Source organism: Microcebus murinus, chromosome 24 (assembly GCF_040939455.1).
Source record: "Microcebus murinus isolate Inina chromosome 24, M.murinus_Inina_mat1.0, whole genome shotgun sequence".
NCBI lineage: Eukaryota > Metazoa > Chordata > Mammalia > Primates > Cheirogaleidae > Microcebus > Microcebus murinus.
Window position 1 is genome coordinate 28968089 of NC_134127.1, and position 22304 is coordinate 28990392.

Sequence of the window (22304 nt, forward strand, 5' to 3'; positions counted from 1 at the left end):
GTTATTTGCAATTGTACCTGTGGTTACATGAACTAATTGGAGCCAGCAAGGGTCACGAAATAAAGTTATTATTACCTTGGGATTCCAGGTGAGGTTAGCTAAGAATTACCCTTAATATATAAACTTGCTGTTTACCAAGAACTTTTATAGCTTTTTCTTTTTTGCCCGTGTTTTCTGTCCATGCAGAAATGAGTTTTTAAACAGTGATAAAACAGATCATTTACACATGAAAGATGACTCTTCATTCTACCAGATTACAGGTCTGGTGTCAGTTCTAGAATGATATTCTTTGCACTGATTATTCAACCAAGTACCTATTATCTCAGAGATTCAGAGAAACATAGATGATCAACTCTTTAATCCTGTGAATGTGGAGAAATTTCTGTTGTTGCCTCCAGACTCCTGAAGCTTTATCATTTTTACTTGGAGGTCACTTGGGAGAAAATGTTGTTTTGTTTTGTTTTTTTTATTTTCCTTATTATTTTTTACTATGTTATTGGCAATAATAATGTTTTGTGTATTGTTATATGATCCTCATATTCTATTGATGTAGAATAACCAGAAAACTACCCTTGAGTTACAGTCCTACCCTAATTACAGTCCTGGAAGCATGCCAAAGGGGTTTCTGAGTTGGGATCCTTGCATTTGTTTTCTCTTCTGTGGAGCACTTCCCCCACCCCAGAAATCTACGTAGTGTCCACCCTACACCATCCATCAAATGTCGCCTCATCCACAGTCCTTTTGTGACTGCCCGTCTTCCATAGCAAGCCCTTCCCAGACACTCCACAGACCTTTTCACTGCCTTCTTTCAAAGCTCTCGTCTCCTTCTGACATTATATGTTCACGTATTTATTTATTAATTTCCTGCTGAAGGCAAGAAATTCAGTCCTATCCTCCCCGCCATGTCCTCTGTGCTCAACTCATAATAAACTGTAACGTACACTTCTCCAGTATGTACGCTGTGATGTGTTAGGCTGGGTGCCAAATGCTTTACTTGCGTTGTTTTATTCAATCTTCCTAAAATCAGACATGGAGCTATGATCATTATGCTAATTGAATGACCCGAGGGTCTTAAAATGAAATAATTTAAGATGAGACAGCCAGTGGCTGCGTAAGCCAGGCCTGGACCTCAGATGAGATAAAGAAAATCAAGCTCCTAACTTCTGCAGCTGTTGTCTTCACTGCGGTTGACAAAAAAAAAAAAAAGGAAAAAATGCTGTCTCCTGAAAATATACCAGAAATAGATTATTCAATATAATTATCAATTTGCATGAAAGAAAGAAGCTTCTAATGTGAGTCTTGCTGTCCCACTAATTCAAATTTAGTTGATTAGAATATTCCTTCTTTTAATTAACTTGATTAATTGAGCAGTTACCATAGAATAGTAAGATTTCCTGGAACTGAATTTAAATAAATAGATAAGTTATTACTTTGTATTAAGTGGGATAAATTATATGAAACAAATGTACTTTGTGCTTAATAAGTATTTATTGATTAAATGGATAAATGGCATGCACTGGCATTCAAAACTGGTTAGTTTTCTTCTTCCTTTTCACCTCCCCTCTTGATATATTTCCAATTTGTCATTCTGTGAATTCTACCTTTTATTGGGAAGACTTATATGAGTTTGAGTAAGATATATGGAATTTGAGTTTACAAGTTTAGAAAACTGTTAAACAAATAACATCAGCAGCACATTAGGTCACAGTTAGTATCCAAGGACATTTATCAAGCACATGAGTGAACATCACTCTCGATTAGGTGCTACATTTTCAGGAGGATCTTGACAAAGGGCAAGACTTTTGCAGGAGTTGAAAGTGGTGTTTGACTGTAATACATATTAGTATCATGTACATATTCCAGTGATGGGAATTTGTAGAGAAAGACCTTGGTCTAAAACTTGCTGACCACCAGTATATGGTGATTCCTAAATTATTTAATATGTTGCTTAATTAAATACTATGTTAATCAATTGAACGCTTGTTTAGTTCAGGAGGTACTGCAGAGGAAGAGGTCCCTCTGCCCACAAAGACACTGCACAGTAGTCCCATTCCAATCAGAAGAGCTGGCCCTCAGTGACCCACCTGTGTGAGGAGCTGCACAATCCATTTTTAGCAGGAAGTGAGAAACCAGCAGAGTCCACAAGTGAAGAGACAGGCAAGGTGATGAGGCCTCAGATTTCTAGCCTGCAGGGTCAGATCTTATGGCACCATTTTATTAACTCCCAGAACATCAGTTGAATTAACATACAAATATGGCACAAAAACAGCCAGCAAATCAACACAGATGATGCTTGTAGGTAAACTGATACCAGCCGTTCACCTGCTGCAGGTCCTGTGTGCATCATCTAGATTTCCTCACCACCCATTTCTTCTTCCTGCCTTACTGGCTGGCTTCTCCCTCATGGATCTGACTCGCCGTGACCTCGCGGTAGGGGGCAGCATGCATGCCCCAGCTGGCGATTCCTGAGCTTTCTAACCTGTCCATTCTCACTCATCGGCTCCAGGTCAATCAGACTCTAAGTCCTGCTTCAACTCTTACCCCTCAGCCTGGTCCACCTTCTTCTCTAGTTCTTTTTCTTCTTTCCAAATGTTAAACCTTCAAAAATTTAACCTACAGTAGATATGGCAAAAAAAAAAAAAAATCTTCTGGTGCTGGAGCTGATGGAGGAGGAATAAGAAGACCTGGAGTGTGCCAGAGGAAGTTCCGTGTGTGGGAGCTCCCCTCTGCGTGCCAAGATTCAGAAATTAACACAACCCTTCCGGGTGCGGAACCACAGATTAGAAAGAAAACCCAGGGAACCATGTGGGCTGCAGGATGGCAGGAAGACGACAGTCACGTGACGTGACGTGCGTGGGTATTAGCCAGTGGAGACCCTGCTAACTCAAGTCACATCACTGTTTGATAGAGACTCCATGCGTGCATGAGTGAACTCTGAGTAGCTGCCGATGAGGAAATTGAGGGCAGCTGTGGCTCATAGCAAACCCTGATGCGTGGAAGCAGTTCAGTAGCTGGTGAGTTGTCATTGGTGGGATGAGGAGAGGATTGTCAGATGGGGAAGGTGCAGGTGATGAGGATGGAAAAGATCTAGAATGGGCTAAGACAGAGGCAGTAGCTAAAACTTTAAGTAGTTTCCTAAGAAGAAGGATTACAATTAAATAATCACAGTTAGATCATGTGACTTGAGGTTGTTACCCCTATCCAAAAGTTATAGCAAGTATTTATTGAGGAAACTATCCAATTGCAGGAATTGTTCTGCCAAAGTTAGACAAATGAACAAAACAGAAAAAACAAACAACTCTGCACTGAATATTCTCTCACTTTTCATCTCAGATGACTATTTTCAAGGCATAATAAAGTGTGGAAAAAATAATAAAAATAATGTATTATTAAAAATGTGTTGCAAAGATAGAGATATATTTGCTCACAAAAGAAAAATTATTTTATGGGTTAATTTGACAGCTTTTGGTAAAGGATGTCTCTGAAGAAACTGGATCTATGACATGCTCTGCGTGAAATGCAGTGCTGTGGACGCTTGAAAAATATGGTGGATGTGCTGGTCTTTTATACAAATTGTACTAACAGTTTTTCACCTCAGTAAAAAAAAAATATAATCACTAAAAATCAAGTTTCCACAAACAATTGACAAGAGAAATTTCATGAATGCTGGTAGCCAATATTAATAAGTCAAGTTAGGGGCCACGCTTCAAAGCTAGCAGCTGGGCCACAAGGCCATGGATGGTGTGTCAGCATTGGTGAATTTCCCAGCAGGTGACACTGGGGACCAGGACTGGATGAGAACAGATCGTCAGTAGGAGCGTGAGGGTTTTTAGGTTCTGTCTGCATAGACCATTCAGGTGCGTTTTTTCAAAGTTTAAAATACAGACTTAGAAATGCAATGTGGTTCCATAGATGCATAACTAAATCAACAAATATTCACTAATGCTAAATTATATTTGCAATAACTATTAGTTACGAAAATGTAAGAACCTATGAAAACCAGAGCATAGAGATATTATCACTCAGATTTTGTTGGTGCTAACTTTTCTTCTAAGATTTTCTATTTGAGACTGTTAGCATTCAAGTGCTCCAGGGAAATTTTACATTTGATGTGCATTTCCTCTCTGAGAACATCTTCCTAAAAATAGGCTCATTAGAGAAGGGACTATGAGAGTGTAGGAGATGTCCATGCTTGTGCTCAGGTCTCTGTTGGATGGCCTATTACAGACCAGTGACACACCTACCGAGTTTTGAAAGCCACATAATCTTTTATCCATCTTTACTTTAAAAATCACGTTCATTTGGATGGTAAATGACAATATTTTAAAAGTTAAATTTAACATTTTTTTCGCTGTATAGTAGGTTGATTTTTAGCTAGTTATTTCCATAGTAAGTGCTAAGTAACTGAAAAATTGTCTGAAGTCATCTTGTCCCATTTTTCCACAACAGGGACTGTGGGCATCAGACACGGTGCTGAGGATACACGCAGGTAGCCAAGGAAAGACGCTGTTGCTAAGATCAGGAGTGCAGACCTGGCAGCAAAGGTAGATCGGTAGATTAATAGTCACAACAGAGAACAGAAGCATTATTAGGAATAGCCATGGTTCGTATTACTCTTATATCACTATAAATGGACGGGAGAATTGGCCAGTGTGGGCGGCAGTTCGGAAAAGCTGGGTTCGATGGTTACTCCTACCCTCTACCCAGAGACCGTCCTTCAAAGCTTGGGGTCCTGGTCTGTTGGGTTTTGCAGCTGAGGACTCTGGTGGGAAGACTGACATGGAGCAGGTGCTCAGCCAGGGCGAGGGAGGAAGAGATGTGGGTTATGATTCAGATTAATCCTTCCTTGGGAACAGTTTTCTCAGTTTGTGTGATACGATGTCTTGTATCGTAGAAAAATGAAGCAGAGGTTCTCTTATATTCATTCCTTCTCCCAAAATTAGTCTCTTCTGCATTCTCAAACTCAGTTTAAATTATTAGTGTTAAGACTAGAGTCCAGGCCAACGTTAGATTTCCAAAATTTGTCTATTTATTTGAAAAGAAAAAAAAAAAACCTTTCTTCAAGTGGAAGTCAATTAAATTATTTTTATATTCCAAATGGAATCATATATACTGGATGACACAATTTCTATGCTTCATTTGGTTTTTCATTTCAACTTTAAGATATTTTCTTTTTTCCTTTTAGGATCCCCACTTCTATTTTCTTTCTTTAAACTTCCAGTAATATTTTAAGTTCTTAGTTGCATTGTGCTGTAAAGAAATTGGTATAGTTTATCGTAGAATGGAGTCTAAAGCTTGAAAGTGACTTTGGAGCTCTTTCTCCAAAATCCTCCTTTGAAGTTGAAAGGACAAAGCTGTGAGAGTTGAAGCTACTTATCCGAGGTTAATATATAGCATATATTAACTCTGGATGAATCCCACTGTAGGGGCCCTTTCTCCAATCTTATCCCATGTGTGTACAGCTAAGTGTCTATAGGGACTCTCTGTACAACCAGATGTATATGAAGACTCTCTTTAGTCAGAAACAGGATTAGAAATGGATTACGTTCAAAGGTGGTATGCATTGGACTCATTATGTGTGTATATGCCCATCCCATCCTCCCCACTCCCACATGCCCAACTCCCAATAAATGTTTTTGTTTTGTTTTGTTTGTTGACATTTTGGTTACTTTTTATATCTTTGCCTCTCCCTAGGGGGGAGGGGAAGCAAGGGCAATCTAGGTAACCTTAACAACATTTTTAGCCCCATAATATGATGAAATTTAAAAAAAAAGAAATGGATTGCTTTGCTATTGACATTATCCATGGCACTCTCATGAGTGATATCCTTTGGTGGATAGGCATGCCTTTGGAAATAATATAAGAAGGTGTCCCAGCACAACCTCACAGGTACCAAACCGAGGATGCCTAAGGCTGAGCAAAATCCACTTGCCAACCTGAGTTCCTGCACCGTTTCTCGTCGTGACCAGATAACAGCGGGCTTGGAGTTCCACGTGACTATGACGTCTCTACCATGCTAATGAAAAGCTGCAGCAAATAACACCGTTTCTCTGTGTTTCCAGCTAGAACGTGTGGATCCAACCTGCGGGGACCAAGTGGAGTCATCACCTCCCCGAACTACCCCGTCCAGTATGAAGACAACGCCCACTGCGTGTGGGTCATCACCACCTCCGACCCAGACAAGGTGAGTCCCCCGCCCCTCCACGTGCTGAGCACAGCCGACCCTCCACAAGGTCACCTGTGTAGGCAAACGGCCCGGCCGGGGCAGGCACCCTCACATTCTCCTGTCTGAATTAAAGAGTTCATGCTGCATTTTGGCGTTTTTGTGTCTAGATACCCATGTTCATTAGAAAGCAGTCTGAGATGCAAACGTAAGGTGCATGTTCTCGGCGTGGCCCTGGTAGTGATTTTGGAGATTGCGTTGATGCTCTTCCTTCGAGTGTCGCAGTGCCTTTTGACATGAGTTACGTCTTTCTCAATCCAGGTCTCATCTGCCCTAACAGACACTTTCTGAGGTTCCGCAGTGTTTCCGCGCAGCGCTGCTAAGCGTTAGACATGCTCTCACTATGCTCAGATGCAAAGGATTCTGTCTCTCAGATACTGTTTTCCAAATGACACTGTTCGTATGTTCTTCTCATGAGCTATATGAGTTTTCCAAAAAGTTAACGTTTCTCCGCCCTTTTTCCCATTTCTCATCTTAAATACATTGAGTAGAATATGTGTTTTACCCCAGAGGAATAAAAGAGGGCTACACCGTGTTATTTCTCTATAAGTTTTGCATACAGAGTTGCAATCATGGTGCTACATTTTAAATCGTAGTTTCATTGAATATAAAATGAATTTTCTTTTATTTGCTTTAAGTTCAATATAGATGCCTACCTGTGAAAAGAAAAAAAAAAAGGTGGAACATTTTCAAATCGATTTGATTTTTTAAAAAAACTGTCAAAAACCAGTTAAAGGTATGGATTTCACTAAAATAAACAATCTTGAAAGGAATCTATATACTAACAGTAAATTTACTGAGCCCTACTGTTTGCTAGTTATTGAGTTATTAACAATAGTTCTGGGTCTAACATGATCACCTCTCCACTTTTGTATTTTATTAAAATATGTGTCATGTTTATAGCTCTCTCTCTTAAGGCTCTTTGGTTCCCAGGTCTACAAGCAAAAAAGTTCTGATTTTAGATTCAGTAAAGTGTTCATTACAGATGCCTTTTGGCTTTGTGTTGGCTTATTTTAATTCTAAAATCCCAGTGTTTTATTGGAAAATACAGGCTTTAATAAACAGAACTAGGTACAAATGCAGGGTGTCATAGGCATTCTTCTTAAAGACTGAGGAATTTCTGAGCTGTCTGTGCTCCGTCCAAAGCCTCCAAGTTTTATCACATGCTTCTCAGTAAGCTAGAGCTGTGTTGCTCTCTGGGATATCCACTGTGGTAATCCAAACTGTACCTTTCCTATATGCTATTCAATGGCTTATTCATTCAAATTTATACTGTCCTCAGCCCTTTAGTTACCAGCTCTACCACTTAGTAATTGCACAAATTTGGGAAAGTTAATTAACTTCCTTGGGCTTTAGATTTCTCATCTGTAAAAGAGGTAGTAATTGTGTTCACCTTAGAGGGCGGTTGTGAAAAATTAATAAATTAGTGTATGCACCTACGGAAGTGCAAGATCATTGCCTATTATAAGTTATTAGTATGAGCAGTGGTAACATAAACAAGGGAAAGATAGAAAAAAAATTCTTCATTTATATACTTTTAAATAATTAGAATATTCTGTTTAGTCTCTAGGAAGCTAAATCATGATATTAAAAATTTAGAAAAGATTTGAAGGTTACATAGTCAGTCTGCAGGAAGGAAGTACTAAAACCATTGAGTTTGTTTGGTTGGTGGGCATATTAGGTGTTGAGTTGAATGAATGGTGAATAGACAACATCTGTTTCCATGGGGGTTCAAATGAAAACAAGTATTTTATATTGTAGGGATTGAGATGTGTTCAGGGACAAAAGTGTGTGATGGAGACATTTATACAATATTGAAATACATTACTTCTGCAATTTCAGAGGTAAGAGAAACTCTTTTCTTGGATGCATTATAAAAAAGTGTGTGTAGGCCAGGCATGGTGGCTCACGCGGGTAATCCTAGCATTCTGGGAGGCCAAGGCGGGAGGATTGCTCAAGGTCAGGAGTTCAAAACCAGCCTGAGCAAGAGTGAGACCTCGTCTCTACTCAAAATAGATAGAAATTAATTGACCAACTAAAAACATATAGAAAAAAACGAGCCCGGCATGGTGGTGTGTGCCTATAGTCCCAGCTACTTGGGAGGGTGAGGCAGAAGGATCGCTTGAGCCCAGGAGTTTGAGGGCTAGCCCAGGTTTCTGTGGGCTAGGCTGATGCCAGGGCACTCTACCCCAGGCAAAGAGTAAGACTCTGTCTCAAAAAAAAAAAAAAAAAAACAGTGTGTGTGTGTGTGTGTGTATATATATGTGTATGTATATATATATATATATATATATATATATAAAATAGGCTAAAAGTGTGTGTGTGTGTATATGACTAAGAGGAATTAACTAGATTAAATAAAGGCATAGGCTAGTTGACTTCTATATATTTCATGTGTTTCTATGCGAATTGCATGAATCTATCAGAAAGAAACATATTTGTGAAAGCAATTGCATGATAGTAGAGCAACCACTGGGAAGTACACAGTGAGGAACTGTGCAGGCAGAGCCCCTCTGCAGCTGCTGCCTGCAGGCGGTGGCACCCCGCCCCTCCCGCCCCACCTCTGCCTCCAGCCAGGCCCCTTTCCTGCTGCAGAGCCCCAGCCCTGCCCCAGCAGCTCCCCCTCCTGGGAACTCCCACTTCCGTCCAGGGCGCTGCCACTCAGAGCTGGGAAGCCTGCAGGGGTGTCTTCTGCAAGAGGGGGCCATGGAGCACAGGGACACTCCCACCAGTGAGTCTGAGCTGCCTCTGACACTCTCAGCTGTCCCCGGCAGGAGGGAGCCAAGTGCCCACAGGGGGACTGCCCCAGGGCCGCACTCACTGGTGTGCTTTCTTTCCATCTCCTTCTCATCCTTCTGTTGAGACCCAACGACCAGGCTGCTGCCCGGGGCGAGACCCAGGGCAAGGCAGGGATGGCGCTGGCGACACTGTAACTTCACCCCATAGGCCTTGCGTGGAGGAGGAGCAAACACAATGCAACGGGGAGGTGGGACTCTGTCACATCACTCTAGCGAGACGTGGGGCAGGATCCCAGGAGTGGTGCGGGGAATCACCCAGGGTCCCCCAGTTCTAGACTCAGCAAGACTTGGCGATGACCAGTCAGGACAGAGAGAGGGGAGGGAGGGACGGCCTCGGCTCTCGGGCTCGTGAATGTTCTGCTGGGCACTGTCTTCCACCACGTGGCTTCCCGCTGTGGCCGGCCTCTAGTAGGCGCTGTGAGTGACAACAGAGAGGAGAAATGGAGATGGCGCTGAGGGTGCGTGATGAAGCCCTTGCGGCATGTGCACCTGTCCTGGTCTCCCCGGGTGCCCTAGCAGTCACTGCTGTCCTTACGCTATCAATAACAAGGCCGCCATTTGAGTCCCAGAACTGTTCCAGGGAGGAACAATAGACTGTATGTTCTCTCTACCTTGAACCAGGGAAAGGACCCAGGAACCACTGTGTTGGGGGAGGGGTGAGTGCGGTTTGGGGCACAGTGATATTGAGGTTCTTGCTGTCTGTGCTACAGACGTCGTGGGCGAAAGTGAGCTTGGGCCTCCCAAGTGTGTCGTTAGCCGATGAAACGAGGGATGAGAATGACGACTTGCAGGAAACCAAAGTTAGAGACAGCCATGGAATGGCATTGTTTTTTCTCTTAAGGTCAACGGAAGGGTGAATTTGGCTTTCATTATAGTGAAATGATCTTGTAACTATAAATGTCATTGAGGAGTTTCAAAATACTAACTTTTTTTTTTTTTTTGCCATGGAACAGACTACCCATGGTGTTTCAATCTGGAAGACAGGGCTTTCAAGTTAAATCTGCAGGGAATTTCATTCACATCTCTAAAATATTTTCAAAATCCATTTAAATCCAGATTACATATGAATAATTACAAATACTTTTACTCTGCGTGAGAGATGTGCCTACGGCCTGTCTGAGCTCCTTGCTCTTTCCTGCATGTACGAGAATAATTGAAATTTCTATCTGAAAAGAAGCTTAGAGTTTGTACCGTCTCCACCTCCCACTGGCAGGGAGGAAGCCAAGACCCGAGGGAGTCACACTCATTTTTCAGGGCACTGTGATACCCTGTTTCCCCAAAAATAAGCCCTACCCATAAAATAAGCCCTAGCAGGATTTCTAAGCATTTGCGCAATAAAAGCCCCACTCCGAAAATAAGACCTAGTGATGGGTGTGGCTACACAGTGTGTCTGCACAGCCCATGCATGTCGTTGCAGGGCGGTAAAGAAGACGAGCAGCCCTTCTCATCTGCCCCAGGAGAGCTCTAGTGCTCGACATGAGAGATTGGGGCCGATGGTTCTAAAGGAAATAGAGTCGCAAGGAATTCAGGATGGAATTCAGGGTTTGGAGAGTGATGATGATGTTCCAGAAGAAGACGACTTCACTATATTTGAATAAATGACAACTTAATAAATGATGACCTAACTCTATTTGAATGTAGATTGTTGTACTGTACTTAAAAAAAATAACACATCCCCTGAAAATCAGCCCTAGGGTGTCTTCTTGAGGAAAAATAAATATATGACCTTGTCTTATTTTCGGAGAAACATGGCAGCAGGTCACCAGCGTCCGGGCTGCCTGGAGAGTGATTGCTCTCTGTATCTCCCTGCTCTGCCGTCACTCGGGTCAGTTCCACGAGGAAATGAAAGGACGGTTACTCAGCGCAGCAACGGGACGATTTAGGCTGTAGGAGAGAGAAGCAACTAAACCCCCAATGTCTTTAGGGACACTTTGCTTCACGTAACCAAAGGGCAGAGGCAGAGCGATCCCAGGTTCCATTCGGCCGCTCAGTAACGTCGTTGAGAGCTCGGGGCTTTGCCTTGCTCTCCTGCCCCCCACCCAGAGCACAGACAGTGTCTCCGCCCAGTTCTCACGACCGCTGCACACGGCCAGCATCGATGACAGACACCACCGTGTTCCGTGAAATGAGTCTCACTCACCAAGAGACGGGAGAAACATTTTCTAGAATTTGTCTGCTAAATTTCCTTCCAGTCTTGTAGAGCTGAACGCCCATGGTCCTGCTCCCTAGGGAGCCCAAGGAGAGAAACATCTGGAAGGTGGGAAGAAAGGGTGATGGTTGGTTTGTGGGTGACCAGCCATGTCCAGATACAGGCAAGAGAAACACCAAGGAAAGAGAGTGGGGTTATCACTAGATCCATCTTTTGCGAGTGACATGCTTCAAATCCCGTTGTCTTCCTCCCCTGCCAGACTCCCAAGGACCAACATGGGTTAAAGCTCATGAGTTCTTTGTCATTTTGATGCTGATTTTTTTAAGTGGTTTGGGTTTTTACATTTTTCTTCTCTCATTTTAAGAGTTTCACTTTTCTCTACTGTCTCTGTATGTGTTTACATAGATTTTGTAAATGTTTTGCATAAATTTTTGTTGATTCTGAACACTCGGTAATCACGGAGCGGAACGTCGGGAGGTTCGTGCAGGGTTGCTGCAGGGCGCGTTCTGCTCTCCACCACGCTCTTTGCGGAAACGTTCAGAGAGGGAACCAGGTACTCCAGGTTGGCGCCCTCCCACACCAGTCCCCTTGGCAGAGCACCACTTAGACACCTGAAGGCATCTCAATTAAGCAGAATTACCATCCAAATTAAGCAGCAGCCATTGCCATTAAGTATGATTAGGCTTAATTTGATTCCTTGGGAGACATTGCAAAGAAGCGGGTTTCCCGATAACGTGTGCGGTGATGAAGGTGTGTCACATAGTGAGCGTAAGAGAAAAGTACAGCTATGCAGTTTTCACGCAGTGGCTCTTGCCAGAAGCACTGTTGGAAAATTTCGGGTAAGAAGAATTTGTGCACCTCGATTTGTATCTTTGACCCGGTCTTAGAATAAAAAACTAAATTTCCAGTGTCTGTTATGAGTCAGTCAACACCCTCTTCTTTTTTTTTGAAACATTAACCCTTTCTTGACTTATCCTCTTTCCTGGTCTTATTTCTGCTTTGACAGTTGTATAATCAAGTACCATGTGTCAGTTTCTGCCAAGTATTTACATAAAATTGCTTATGCAAATGGCTAACGGAAGAAGCCAGAGTCTTTGTTAGCAATGCGCATCACGTTTTATAATCTTGTCCAGTGTCAAGTTGAATATTAGATATTCATCAAAACACTAAAACTATTTGGAGAACCCACTGTGTAGCATGTTCTATGCAGGAAACTATAAAATAATTGGTTTCTCAATAATGTCCATTTAGTGGAGAAGCAGACTTATAAACTGTTCCTCCCATGGAATTTTGGTACACAGTCAATAAAACTGAATACCGTAATAAGGTATTTCTAAATGTATTTCATTGTAAACACATTCAACAATCCAGCTGGTTTTGGATAAGCCCTTGATGAGTCCTGTGATCACATTCTTGAAAAAGTAACATATTAATGTATTACTGAGATATACATTATAGGAACTAAAAGGCAAACATTCACAAAATTCATCCCTGGGCTCTTCACTGGAAAGATTAAATATATCATGGAAGACCAGCCCTCTGCTGAATCCTTTCATATATGTATATATGTATGTGTGTATGCATGTGTGTTATATTTGTGCATACATAAATGTATACATACAAACTCATACATACACATATATATATATATATATACACACACATCAGCTGGAATGAGAGGTGTGTGTGATCCAAATTCAAAATTTTTATTGTATAGACTTCAAATACATACAGGCATGTATATACATTTTAAATACATTCTGTGGTGGTAGGATTTCAGCATGTGATTCTAATTTGAACTTCTGGTAGAGCATTTCTGTTGGTATTAAAGCTTGTTAAAAACTCTTTGAGGATTTAAACAGTTTAAAACGTCAGTACATTTTTGTTTATTTTTCTTATGCTCTCTTTTTCTTCCACCTTACTGAGGTATAATTTACAAATAAAAAGTGTACATATTGAAGGTGCAGCATCTATTAGAATAGAATATTATTCAGCCACAAAAAATGAAATCTTGCCATTTGCAACAACATGGATAAGTCTAGAAGGTGGTGTGTTAAGTGAAATAAAACATTTGACATTTTTGGGTAAGGAAATAAATACTCAGGAGCATATATTGCTTATTGCCACTCTTACCTGTCACCTGTCAGAGTCAGTTTTTCTAAACCCCCGGCGAGTTTCCCCCACAGACAGTGGGTGCTGGTACACTCGTCGGCGTGTTTCCGTCTCGGGCTTCCCGTGGGAAGACCCCGGGCACGAGGCGCACACAGTGTGGAGAGGATGGGCCCAATCCATGCAGGGGAGACAGGGTCCCCCAGCACAGGGGAAGGTGCCACAGGGCTGAGCAGGGGCTGACAGGAGGCACGGAGCTTGGAGCCAGGCTGGGCTTCTGGGACAGGTGGGGCAGGAACATCACCCGCTCTTTCCTGCTGTTGCAAGATGGGTTGCTTGGGAAATACGGCTGGGGATTTGAGCTGATGCCAGAGAATGTGCATCACAGGCATTTCCAACAGATCCGCACATCCTTTGTGGAGCAACGGAGGCAGAGGGATGAGACAGCCAGGGATGAAAATGTGAATGTCACGCGGGAACCAGGCTGGTTGGCTGAGGCGCCCTGGAATGGTGTCTGGGCTGGGCCAGCTACTTAACAACTTCCAGTCCCGGTGCCATTTGTGTTCCCTTTTGGTTTAAATAGTGTCTGCTTTTATTTATTTATTTATTTATTTATTTATTTATTTATTTATTTAGTGCCTCTTTTTAAATTTTACAATATTATAGGGTTACAACACTTTGGTTACATGAATTGCGTTTGCACCACATGAGTCAGAGATACAAGCGTGCCCAACACCCAGACTGTGCTAACCACACCTGTCAGGCGTGAGTCTACCCATCCCCTCCTCCCTCTTCTCACCTGCCCAACACCCTATGAATGTTACTTCTCGAAGTGCACATAAGTGTTGATCAGTTAGTTCCAATTTTAATGGTGAATACACGTGGTCTTGTCTTATCTTGTCTTTTCTTTTCTTTTTCATTCTTGTGATACTTCACTTAGAAGAATGGGCTCCAGCCCCATCTAGGGTAATACAATAGGTAGTTCATCATTTTTTATGGCTGAGTAGTACTCCATGGTGTACATACACATTTTATTAATCCACTCATGTATTGATGGGCACTTGGGTTGTTTCCACACCTTTGCAATTGTGAGTTGTGCTGGTATAGACATTCGAGCGCAGATGTCTTTTTTGTAGAATGTCTTTTCTTTCCTTTGGGTGAACACCCAACAGTGGGATTGCTGGATCAAATGGTAGTTCTACTTTTAGCTCTTTGAGGTCCACTTTCAACAGTGTGTTCCCCCTCCTTCTTCTGAATAACAGTAAAAGTTTAACTTTTGTGCTCAAAGGAAATGGTGCTGATATAAGATATGAGCAAAGGAATGGCACTACAGTCTGTGTGGTTTAGAAAGATCCTTCTGCCTCAGTGAGACAGACAGATTTGAACAGCACAAGGATGGAAGCAGGAAAAGCCAGAGCTTTATTGTTACCAAGAAAGATGACAGGAGCCTAAATCAGGACAGTGATGTTGTGTTTCCAGAGAAGATACAACAGGTTTGAGAGCTGTTTCAGGGATACGTAAGCAATCATAGCAATTTATACCTTTGCATTACACTTTTTTTTAAATGAACAATGTTTTATATCTAAAATAAAATAATGAAAACGGATTCAAATTTTGTGCTTGCAGGAAAATACTGGTCTGTTTATCAGATCCCTTTTTGAGAAAGGAGCACTAGCTTCTTGTATCATTCTATGGAGTTTTGACGGAATTTGAAGCAACCAAGTCATAGACACAAAGAAAAGGCATTCAAATTATTTTAAAGTTAAGGTAGAAATGTATGTTATGTGGAATAGTCAATAAAATTTGAAATGCACTTGGAACAGATGTAGCTCAGTAGGTTTTATCTGCCTATTAGGGGGTTTGCAGAGTGGTGGACTGGCAGACTAGACATGAGATCATGTCCTAGAACACCGTGCCCAGCGCTCTTGTCATTTCAAACAGACATTTTCCCAGCCCAGAAGCTGCATGGAAACCTCCGTAACTGCCCTGCCTGTTCGCTTCTAGCACACGCTGCTGGGGAAAAGGCGATTCCCTGCCAACTTTCTCCTGCCGCACATCAACAGTGTCCTCTTGGTTCTTCTCGGCCATTATCCTCAATCTCACATTATTGATTCGCTGTCCCGTCCTTGTCAGCTCTGCAATGTGTTCGCCCGAGTGCCGGCCGCTCACCATCAATGTCCTCTCCATCATCACTGGCGAATAGTCGCCACTTTTTCCCTGAACTGAACTTGGCTTCGGTGACTGCTGATCCTTCCCTCAAGGTCCCTTCTTCTCTCCTGCATTCCCTCCTTTCTGCTGAATTGGTTTTCCCATAGCATCCTGATGCTGAACTTTTCCCCAATTTGTTTATTTTAACTCATTATCTCTTCTTGGTACTGAGAAATAAATGACCTATATCTAGAAATAAGGTCCGTGCTTTTGATTTGCTTGCAAACATGAATTACACAGACACACACACACACACACACACACACACACACACATACACACGCGGGATGGAGAGACAGCATGTCTAGAGAGACTAACCCCTCTGCACATTTTCTTTTGTGATTATTGCCTTTCTTACTTAAATGCAATAGTAACTAGATAAGTAGCAAAAACGAAACAAAAAAACCTGCTCATTCAGCAATTTTTTTGAACTACAGACTCTTAGAAAATTGAGAAGGAGTGACAAATAGAGCTGCTAACATCCCTGCTTGCAGGGAGACGCTGCTTCAGAAGGAAGATATTATAGAAAACAAACCAGTAACCCAGCTAAATATGTTCAAATGGGGACGAATAAGTCAGGGCAATAAAATATGATAGATCTTGAGAATATTTAGGCATGTTTATAATATAAAATAAAGAAAAAATGCAACCCTACACAATGCCTGCTGCCCAGAGGTCATAGCTAGCTGGGTTTAGCAGGCGACCGCTTGTTTCCATGCACGCAGGTCCCCACCGAGCGAAGGACGAGACCACACTCTAGACACTGTTGTGTCACTTGCTCTTCTTAATTGGATGCTGTAAACATTATTCTCTGCTGATAAAATTCACTTTTTTAAAACAAATGCTTTACTAAATGGATTCCTTGCTTTTTAACCAATCACTATTGTTTAGCACGTAGGTCTTGCATAATTTTTCATTATTAACAATAATAGTGTATTAACTTCCTGGTGGATGAATCTTCTCACAGATTCAGGGTATCTACCTTCCTGCAAATTTCTAGAAATAAAATTTTTACTGAGTTAAAGAAGAAGCATAGGCCAGGCACGGTGGCTCACGCTTGTTATCCTAGCACTCTGGGAGGCCAAGGCGGCAGGATCACTCAAGGTCAGGAGTTCGAAACCAGCCTGAGCAAGAGCGAGACCCCTGTCTCTACTAAAAATAGAAATTAATTGGCCAACTAAAAACATATATAAAAAATTAGCCAGGCACGGTGGCGCATGCCTGTAGTCCCAGCTACTAGGGAGGCTGAGGCAGGAGGATTGCTTGAGCCCAGGAGTTTGAGGTTGCTGTGAGCTAGGCTGACACCACGGCACTCACTCTAGTCTGGGCAACAGAGTGAGACTCTGTCAAAAAAAAAAAAGAAGAAGAAGAAGAAGAGGCAGCATATGTGGGGGACTGAAGTGAGGGACTTTGAACTCATCTTGCCAAATTTTCTTAACTAGCTTTTGGGTTGCTGTGGAGCTCGCCTGTGCTCACCCTGTGAGTGTGCGTGTGCACACTCATGCGTGTGCAGCCTGTGAACAGCGTCAGAGGACGGGGGAGGGCTCCCGAGTCCCCCAGGGTCTGATGTCCAGTAATCAAAGGCTATTTCGCAATCCCCGTGCCCCTCTACTCCCTTAACAAACATGATGCAAATCTCACACGATAAATAACTATGTTCACATCTCACTTTCCGCCTTTCCCCACACCTGCTCTATTGTGCATAGAGTCTTGCTCCCTCTGTGGCTTAGTTTTCCCTTTGCTCGTACTGTTACATCCATCTATAAAAACATTTACTGGATTTTTACTCTTAAGTGAAAGCAAAAATGAGTAAAGCAGGGACTCTGCTCTCATGGAGTGCAGGGCATGGCTGAGACCCGAGGCACAGGCAGCCCCGGCTCCTGGGTAACGTGCTGTCTTTTCCGCAAGCCCCGGTCCTCAGTTTACCGCTCTGTGGAATGACGGCCCCAACTTACTGGGGCACCCTGTGTTCTTCTCCCTTTCCCCAGAGCCTACCTTTATACGTGTTATTGAAACAGTGGTGGTCGGTGTGATTTTCACCGCCATAGGCGTTAGTCTGTGAATCCTCATACAATGCAAGGCGCTATGATGTGGAAGTAAATACTAGCCGTAAGACTCAATCGGTAGATTTGTGATAAAATCCTACAGAAGACTCTTTACCCCAAGCCGTTGTCTAATGAAATGTATTTCTCTAACTGGATACAGTCAAATCAAGGAGACGTGTAGCAAAGAGTTCTCCTGAAGGGATGCTACGGGCAGGTAGGCTCCATGGATTTGCATCCAGATATATGGTAAGAGAGATTCGCAGATGCCACAAGGACACTTAAAGGCCATAGAAACATCTAGTTAGTTGTCAGCATGGTCCCGCCAGCTAGTCCTCTTCTGTGCCAGCCTCCCCTTTCTCCTTCCTCTCCTGTTCCCACAACTCTTGGAGGAACCCCCTTTTCCCAAACGTGTGATTCTGGGGTCCGAGCGTCTCCTGGGGCCCGGTCATCGTGTAAGGGAACCAGATCTGAAGTCCCAGCTTTGACTTTGCCCATTCTGTGACTGTCTGGTCTTGGAAAAGACATTTCATTTATCTTTCAGCTTCTTCCTCTCCCAGATAATCACAGCAATGATAACAATAGGTATGTGAACGCGTGGTATTTCTGTGTTAGTCAGAAGAATCAATGTCTATGGCAATACTTCCAGGTCATTCATATCCCTGCTACTGTAATTATTATTAGCTCATGATTTCCTCTTTCTACTCTGAATTTCTTTGCAGCCCTGTTACTCCAGGGGCTCTTTTCTCTGCTTTACAATGAGCAGGTACCTCATCAACGTGTGCAAATCCAGGTCCACAATTGGAATGGTGTCTGGGTGTCTCTGGGGTGTCCGTTCAAATGAACAGATCCAGAAACTGCCACCACCATTCCTCCACACCGTGCTCTGTGTCCTGGTCGCTCTTCTTGCGCAGTCTGGAAGACCCCCTTTAGTCCTCCTGCATTTCCTCCTCTGCCTCCGCAGCAACGCGGTCCTTTCAGCGTTTGCGTGTGTGTGTTTTGGGTTCATCCCCACGCTCCCATTCTCCCCACGGGCTCCCCAGCTTCCTCCCTCGTTGTATCCCGTCCTGTGTGTGGATCTCATTCCTCGTAGCTGTCTCTCTTTCTCCACGCCCCACCTTTCCAATTTATCTTCTCCAGGAAATTGGAAATGCCCTTTCCAAAAATGTAAATTACCTATATGCATGTGAAAAGTAAAAGTAATCTGTGATCACGATTTTAAAACTGATATAATATAGTTAAATATAAAGCAAAACATGAAGATCTCGAGATGTTTATATCTCAAGATAATCTGTGATTATGATCACTGGTGTCTGTCTTTAAGGCCTGTATCTCCATGTCTGTGAGCACAAAGGAACCAATTCTTTTCCTTTATTTCCTTCCTTCGTTCCTCCTCCTGCTCTTCATTCTTCTTAATGGCATCCTTCAATTTTAGATGTTCCACAGTTTGACAATTGCTTTGTTGATTTGTGATGTAATGCAAATCTACCCAGATACAGTTTATTCTTTTTAACAGCTGCATAGCTTTTTCTTTTATCAGCTTAATCCTCTACACAGATGCTTAGACTGTACCTGGTCTTCGAAATCACAATGATCCCATACCTATCCTCATGTTCCCACACTTGGCCAATTATTTCAAGAGGATATGTTCTTTGAATTGCAATTATAGTCACATTTTTGACTGTTCAAATTTTGATACTTATTCCCCAAACACTTACCGTGGGCTACAATTGAGCTCACGGAAGCTCCTAGCACAGTGTGCACACACACCTGCATTTTAACAGCGTTGATACTGAAGTAATGACAATATGACTATCATTCTTCATAAAATATTACTTCAAGAATGTTGCTATATTCTTCTTAATATCCCGACACTTCTGCATGTTCCTTTCTGTGAGATCCGTCTTTTGTGTCGGGTCGTGCGACCACCACAGCATCCTCCTTTCTTGCCGCCTGTCTCTCCGTCCCAGCCTCCAGTGGCATGGCACCAGCTGCTGTCAGACCCCGGGTCTCTGTGCTGTGCCCGTCACCTACCGCAAGCAATGCAGGGCAGCACAGTGAACTCAGAGCCTTATTGAAGCAATATCTATCCTCGGAAGAATGGCAGAAATTCTACATGTTCTTGCAATCCAACAAGCTATGTATTTAGTGGCTTGGCCATGTAACTTATTTCGTGAGCCAAAACTCTTTTGGAGTAAACGGAAACGCTATTAATCGTTAAGCTGGAAACAACCAGAGCCTCTACCTGTCCCAGGCAAACTAGGACCTCTGTCACCCTATTAAGGGACTGAGAGTCACAAGCAAAAGAAGCTGTGCTGTGTTTTTCTACTGAGATAACTGTGGACAGATCATCTCCACATTCTAGGCATTTCCACTGAAGCCAGAAGTTAGGGCCAAATGCCTCAAAATAGAGGAAGGAAATCCCAGAGCAGTAAGAGGTTGGTGGGGCCAGTTCATGAGTTGCCCAGATCTGAAGGTAAACATTGCATCTTTTGGGTTTTTTTTGTAAAGAGGTTTTGTTTGTTTGTTTCTTAATGGTGCATAACATAATGGCACATCTTAGGAATCCTAGACTCAAATGCATCTTCTCAAGCAAGCCTATGTCCAAAACATCTCTGAATTTCCAGTCCTGTGCACAATGCTGGACAAACAGCCAGCCCAATAAATGACAATGAACAAATGGCTGTAATAATGGCCAAACTTGGGTTGCTTTGCCCCACTAGGGAGGCAGGGGATGGAATGCCTTAATTTAAATTCTTCTGTGAAAAAAATATATATAGCCATTTCCCAGCCACTGATCCCACAAATCCCCATGTTATTTGGGTCCTAAAAATGGCCAAATAGATTGGACTCACATGTATCCAGAGAAACAAAGCATTATTTTCATGGAAACATCTACCGAATAGAACACAAAAAAAGTGGATCTGTCATCGTGAAGCTCAGTGTAGGTCTCGTTGTGCGTGCAGTTGGCGCCGTGTGTTGAGTCACGTGGCACCTGCCTGCTCTGCATTTTTGGCGCTGCTCTGTGGCCAGCGGTCTCCACCGTGTGCAGATGAGCCCAGAGAGTGCTCCGGAGGTCTGGGTGCCTGGCTCTGCTTGTCTCAGCAGTTCTCTAGTGGTGCTGTGACCCGTGCGTCTGAAGACTGCGGTGCCGACTCGGTAATTGTTTTCCTGGTCTCCTGTGGAGGTGGCCTGCGCCGATGGCTGCGTACAGGGGTGCAGGCCCCTTGGCAGTGGAGGGAGCAGAGGAGGACCCCCGGTTTCTGCCCCTCGATAGTCTTCCTGTGGTCAGATGCTGAGCAGCTGTGCTTGAACCTGAGTAAAGCCCTGAGGGAGGAGGAGTGAGGTGCGAAGTCAGACCTTTCACCCCAAGGTGCTTTCAGTGGAGAATGCGGTTCCATCCTCTCATTAACCACGGCAGTGTCTTCATGGCAGCCCCGACATCAGTACAGTGATCTTGAACTTTTCTATTTGTGTAACCTGTTCCGATATCGCATTCGGCTGACTTGCCAGACCCCAAACAATATGATTAAAATGCTCGATTTATATATATTCCCCCCCCAAAAAAAATACCTGGCACCAAACTTTGTGTGTCTTCTTATCTATATAGCTATATACATAATTAACTAAATGGAAAACAAAGAAAAAGTTTAAATTATGATTGGCACATATTTTTGTTTTTTACAAAACCCTCACATTTAAATCAAAAGTTATCAGAAGCAAGTGCACATGTACCTACAAGCTCTTTTACAGTCATTGTGCTGTTTTTCCCATTCCTTTGAGCAGTTCAGAATGTGAGTCTGGGCCAGGCACACAGTGGCTCACGCCTGTAATCCAGCACTCTGGGAGACTGAGATGAGCTGATTGCTCAAGGTCAGGAGTTCGAAACCAGCCTGAGCAAGAGCGAGACCCCGTCTCTACTATAAATAGAAAGAAATTAATTGGCCAACTAAAATATATATATAGAAAAAAAAATTAGCTGGTCATGGTGGTGCATGCCTGTAGTCCCAGCTACTCGGGAGGCTGAGGCAGGAGGATCACTTTAGCCCAGGAGTTTGAGGTTGCTGTGAGCTAGGCTGACGCCACGGCACTCACTCTAGCCTGGGCAACAGAGTGAGACTCTGCCTCAAAAAAAAAAAAAAAAGAAGGTGAGTCTGTAAAATCTTTTTGAGTTTCTCCGAACACACGCTGTGAGACTCCCTTCCCATTCCAGAGTTGGAGTTGGCATGTCCCCGCCACCGTGGGGTTTGGAGGTCTGTCCTCAGGTCCTCGCCCTGCAGTGTCTAAAGCCAAGTCTGGAAGGACACAGGGTCCCACATGTCACACTCAGGATGACAGAAGCGTCACATTATCCATGGGTGTCACAGACGTCAGCCCAGAGGAAATGTGACGTGACACCATGAGCGTCTCTCAGTGCCAGTCATCATGCAGAATAACAAACCACACTACGGTTTAGTGTTAAATATGAACCATGAAGAGCATAATCTACTTTTTTTTTTTTTTGAGACAGAGTCTCACTCTGTTGCCCAGGCTAGAGTGCCGTGGTGTCAGCCTCGCTCACAGCAACCTCCAACTCCTGGGCTCAAGCGATCCTCCTGCCTCAGCCTCCCGAGTAGCTGGGACTACAGGCATGCGCCACCATGCCCGGATACTTTTTCTACATATTTTTAGTTAGCCAATGAATTTCTTTCTATTTTTGGTAGAGACGGGGTCTCGCTCTTGCTCGGGCTGGTTTGGAACTCCTGACCTTGAGTGATCCTCCCCCCTCGGCCTCC

General features: G+C 43.2%; 1 protein-coding gene across 2 annotated transcripts in view; it reads left to right on the forward strand.

The window, feature by feature from the left end:
* Window positions 1-22304, forward strand: part of CSMD1 (CUB and Sushi multiple domains 1) — a 1569742-nt gene that overhangs the window by 1152902 nt on the left and 394536 nt on the right. For both annotated transcript variants that reach the window (XM_020282735.2, XM_075997279.1), the window contains exon 10: window positions 6063-6184. In XM_020282735.2, the coding sequence (XP_020138324.2) occupies window positions 6063-6184 (122 nt within the window). The remainder of the gene's footprint in view (window positions 1-6062; window positions 6185-22304) is intronic.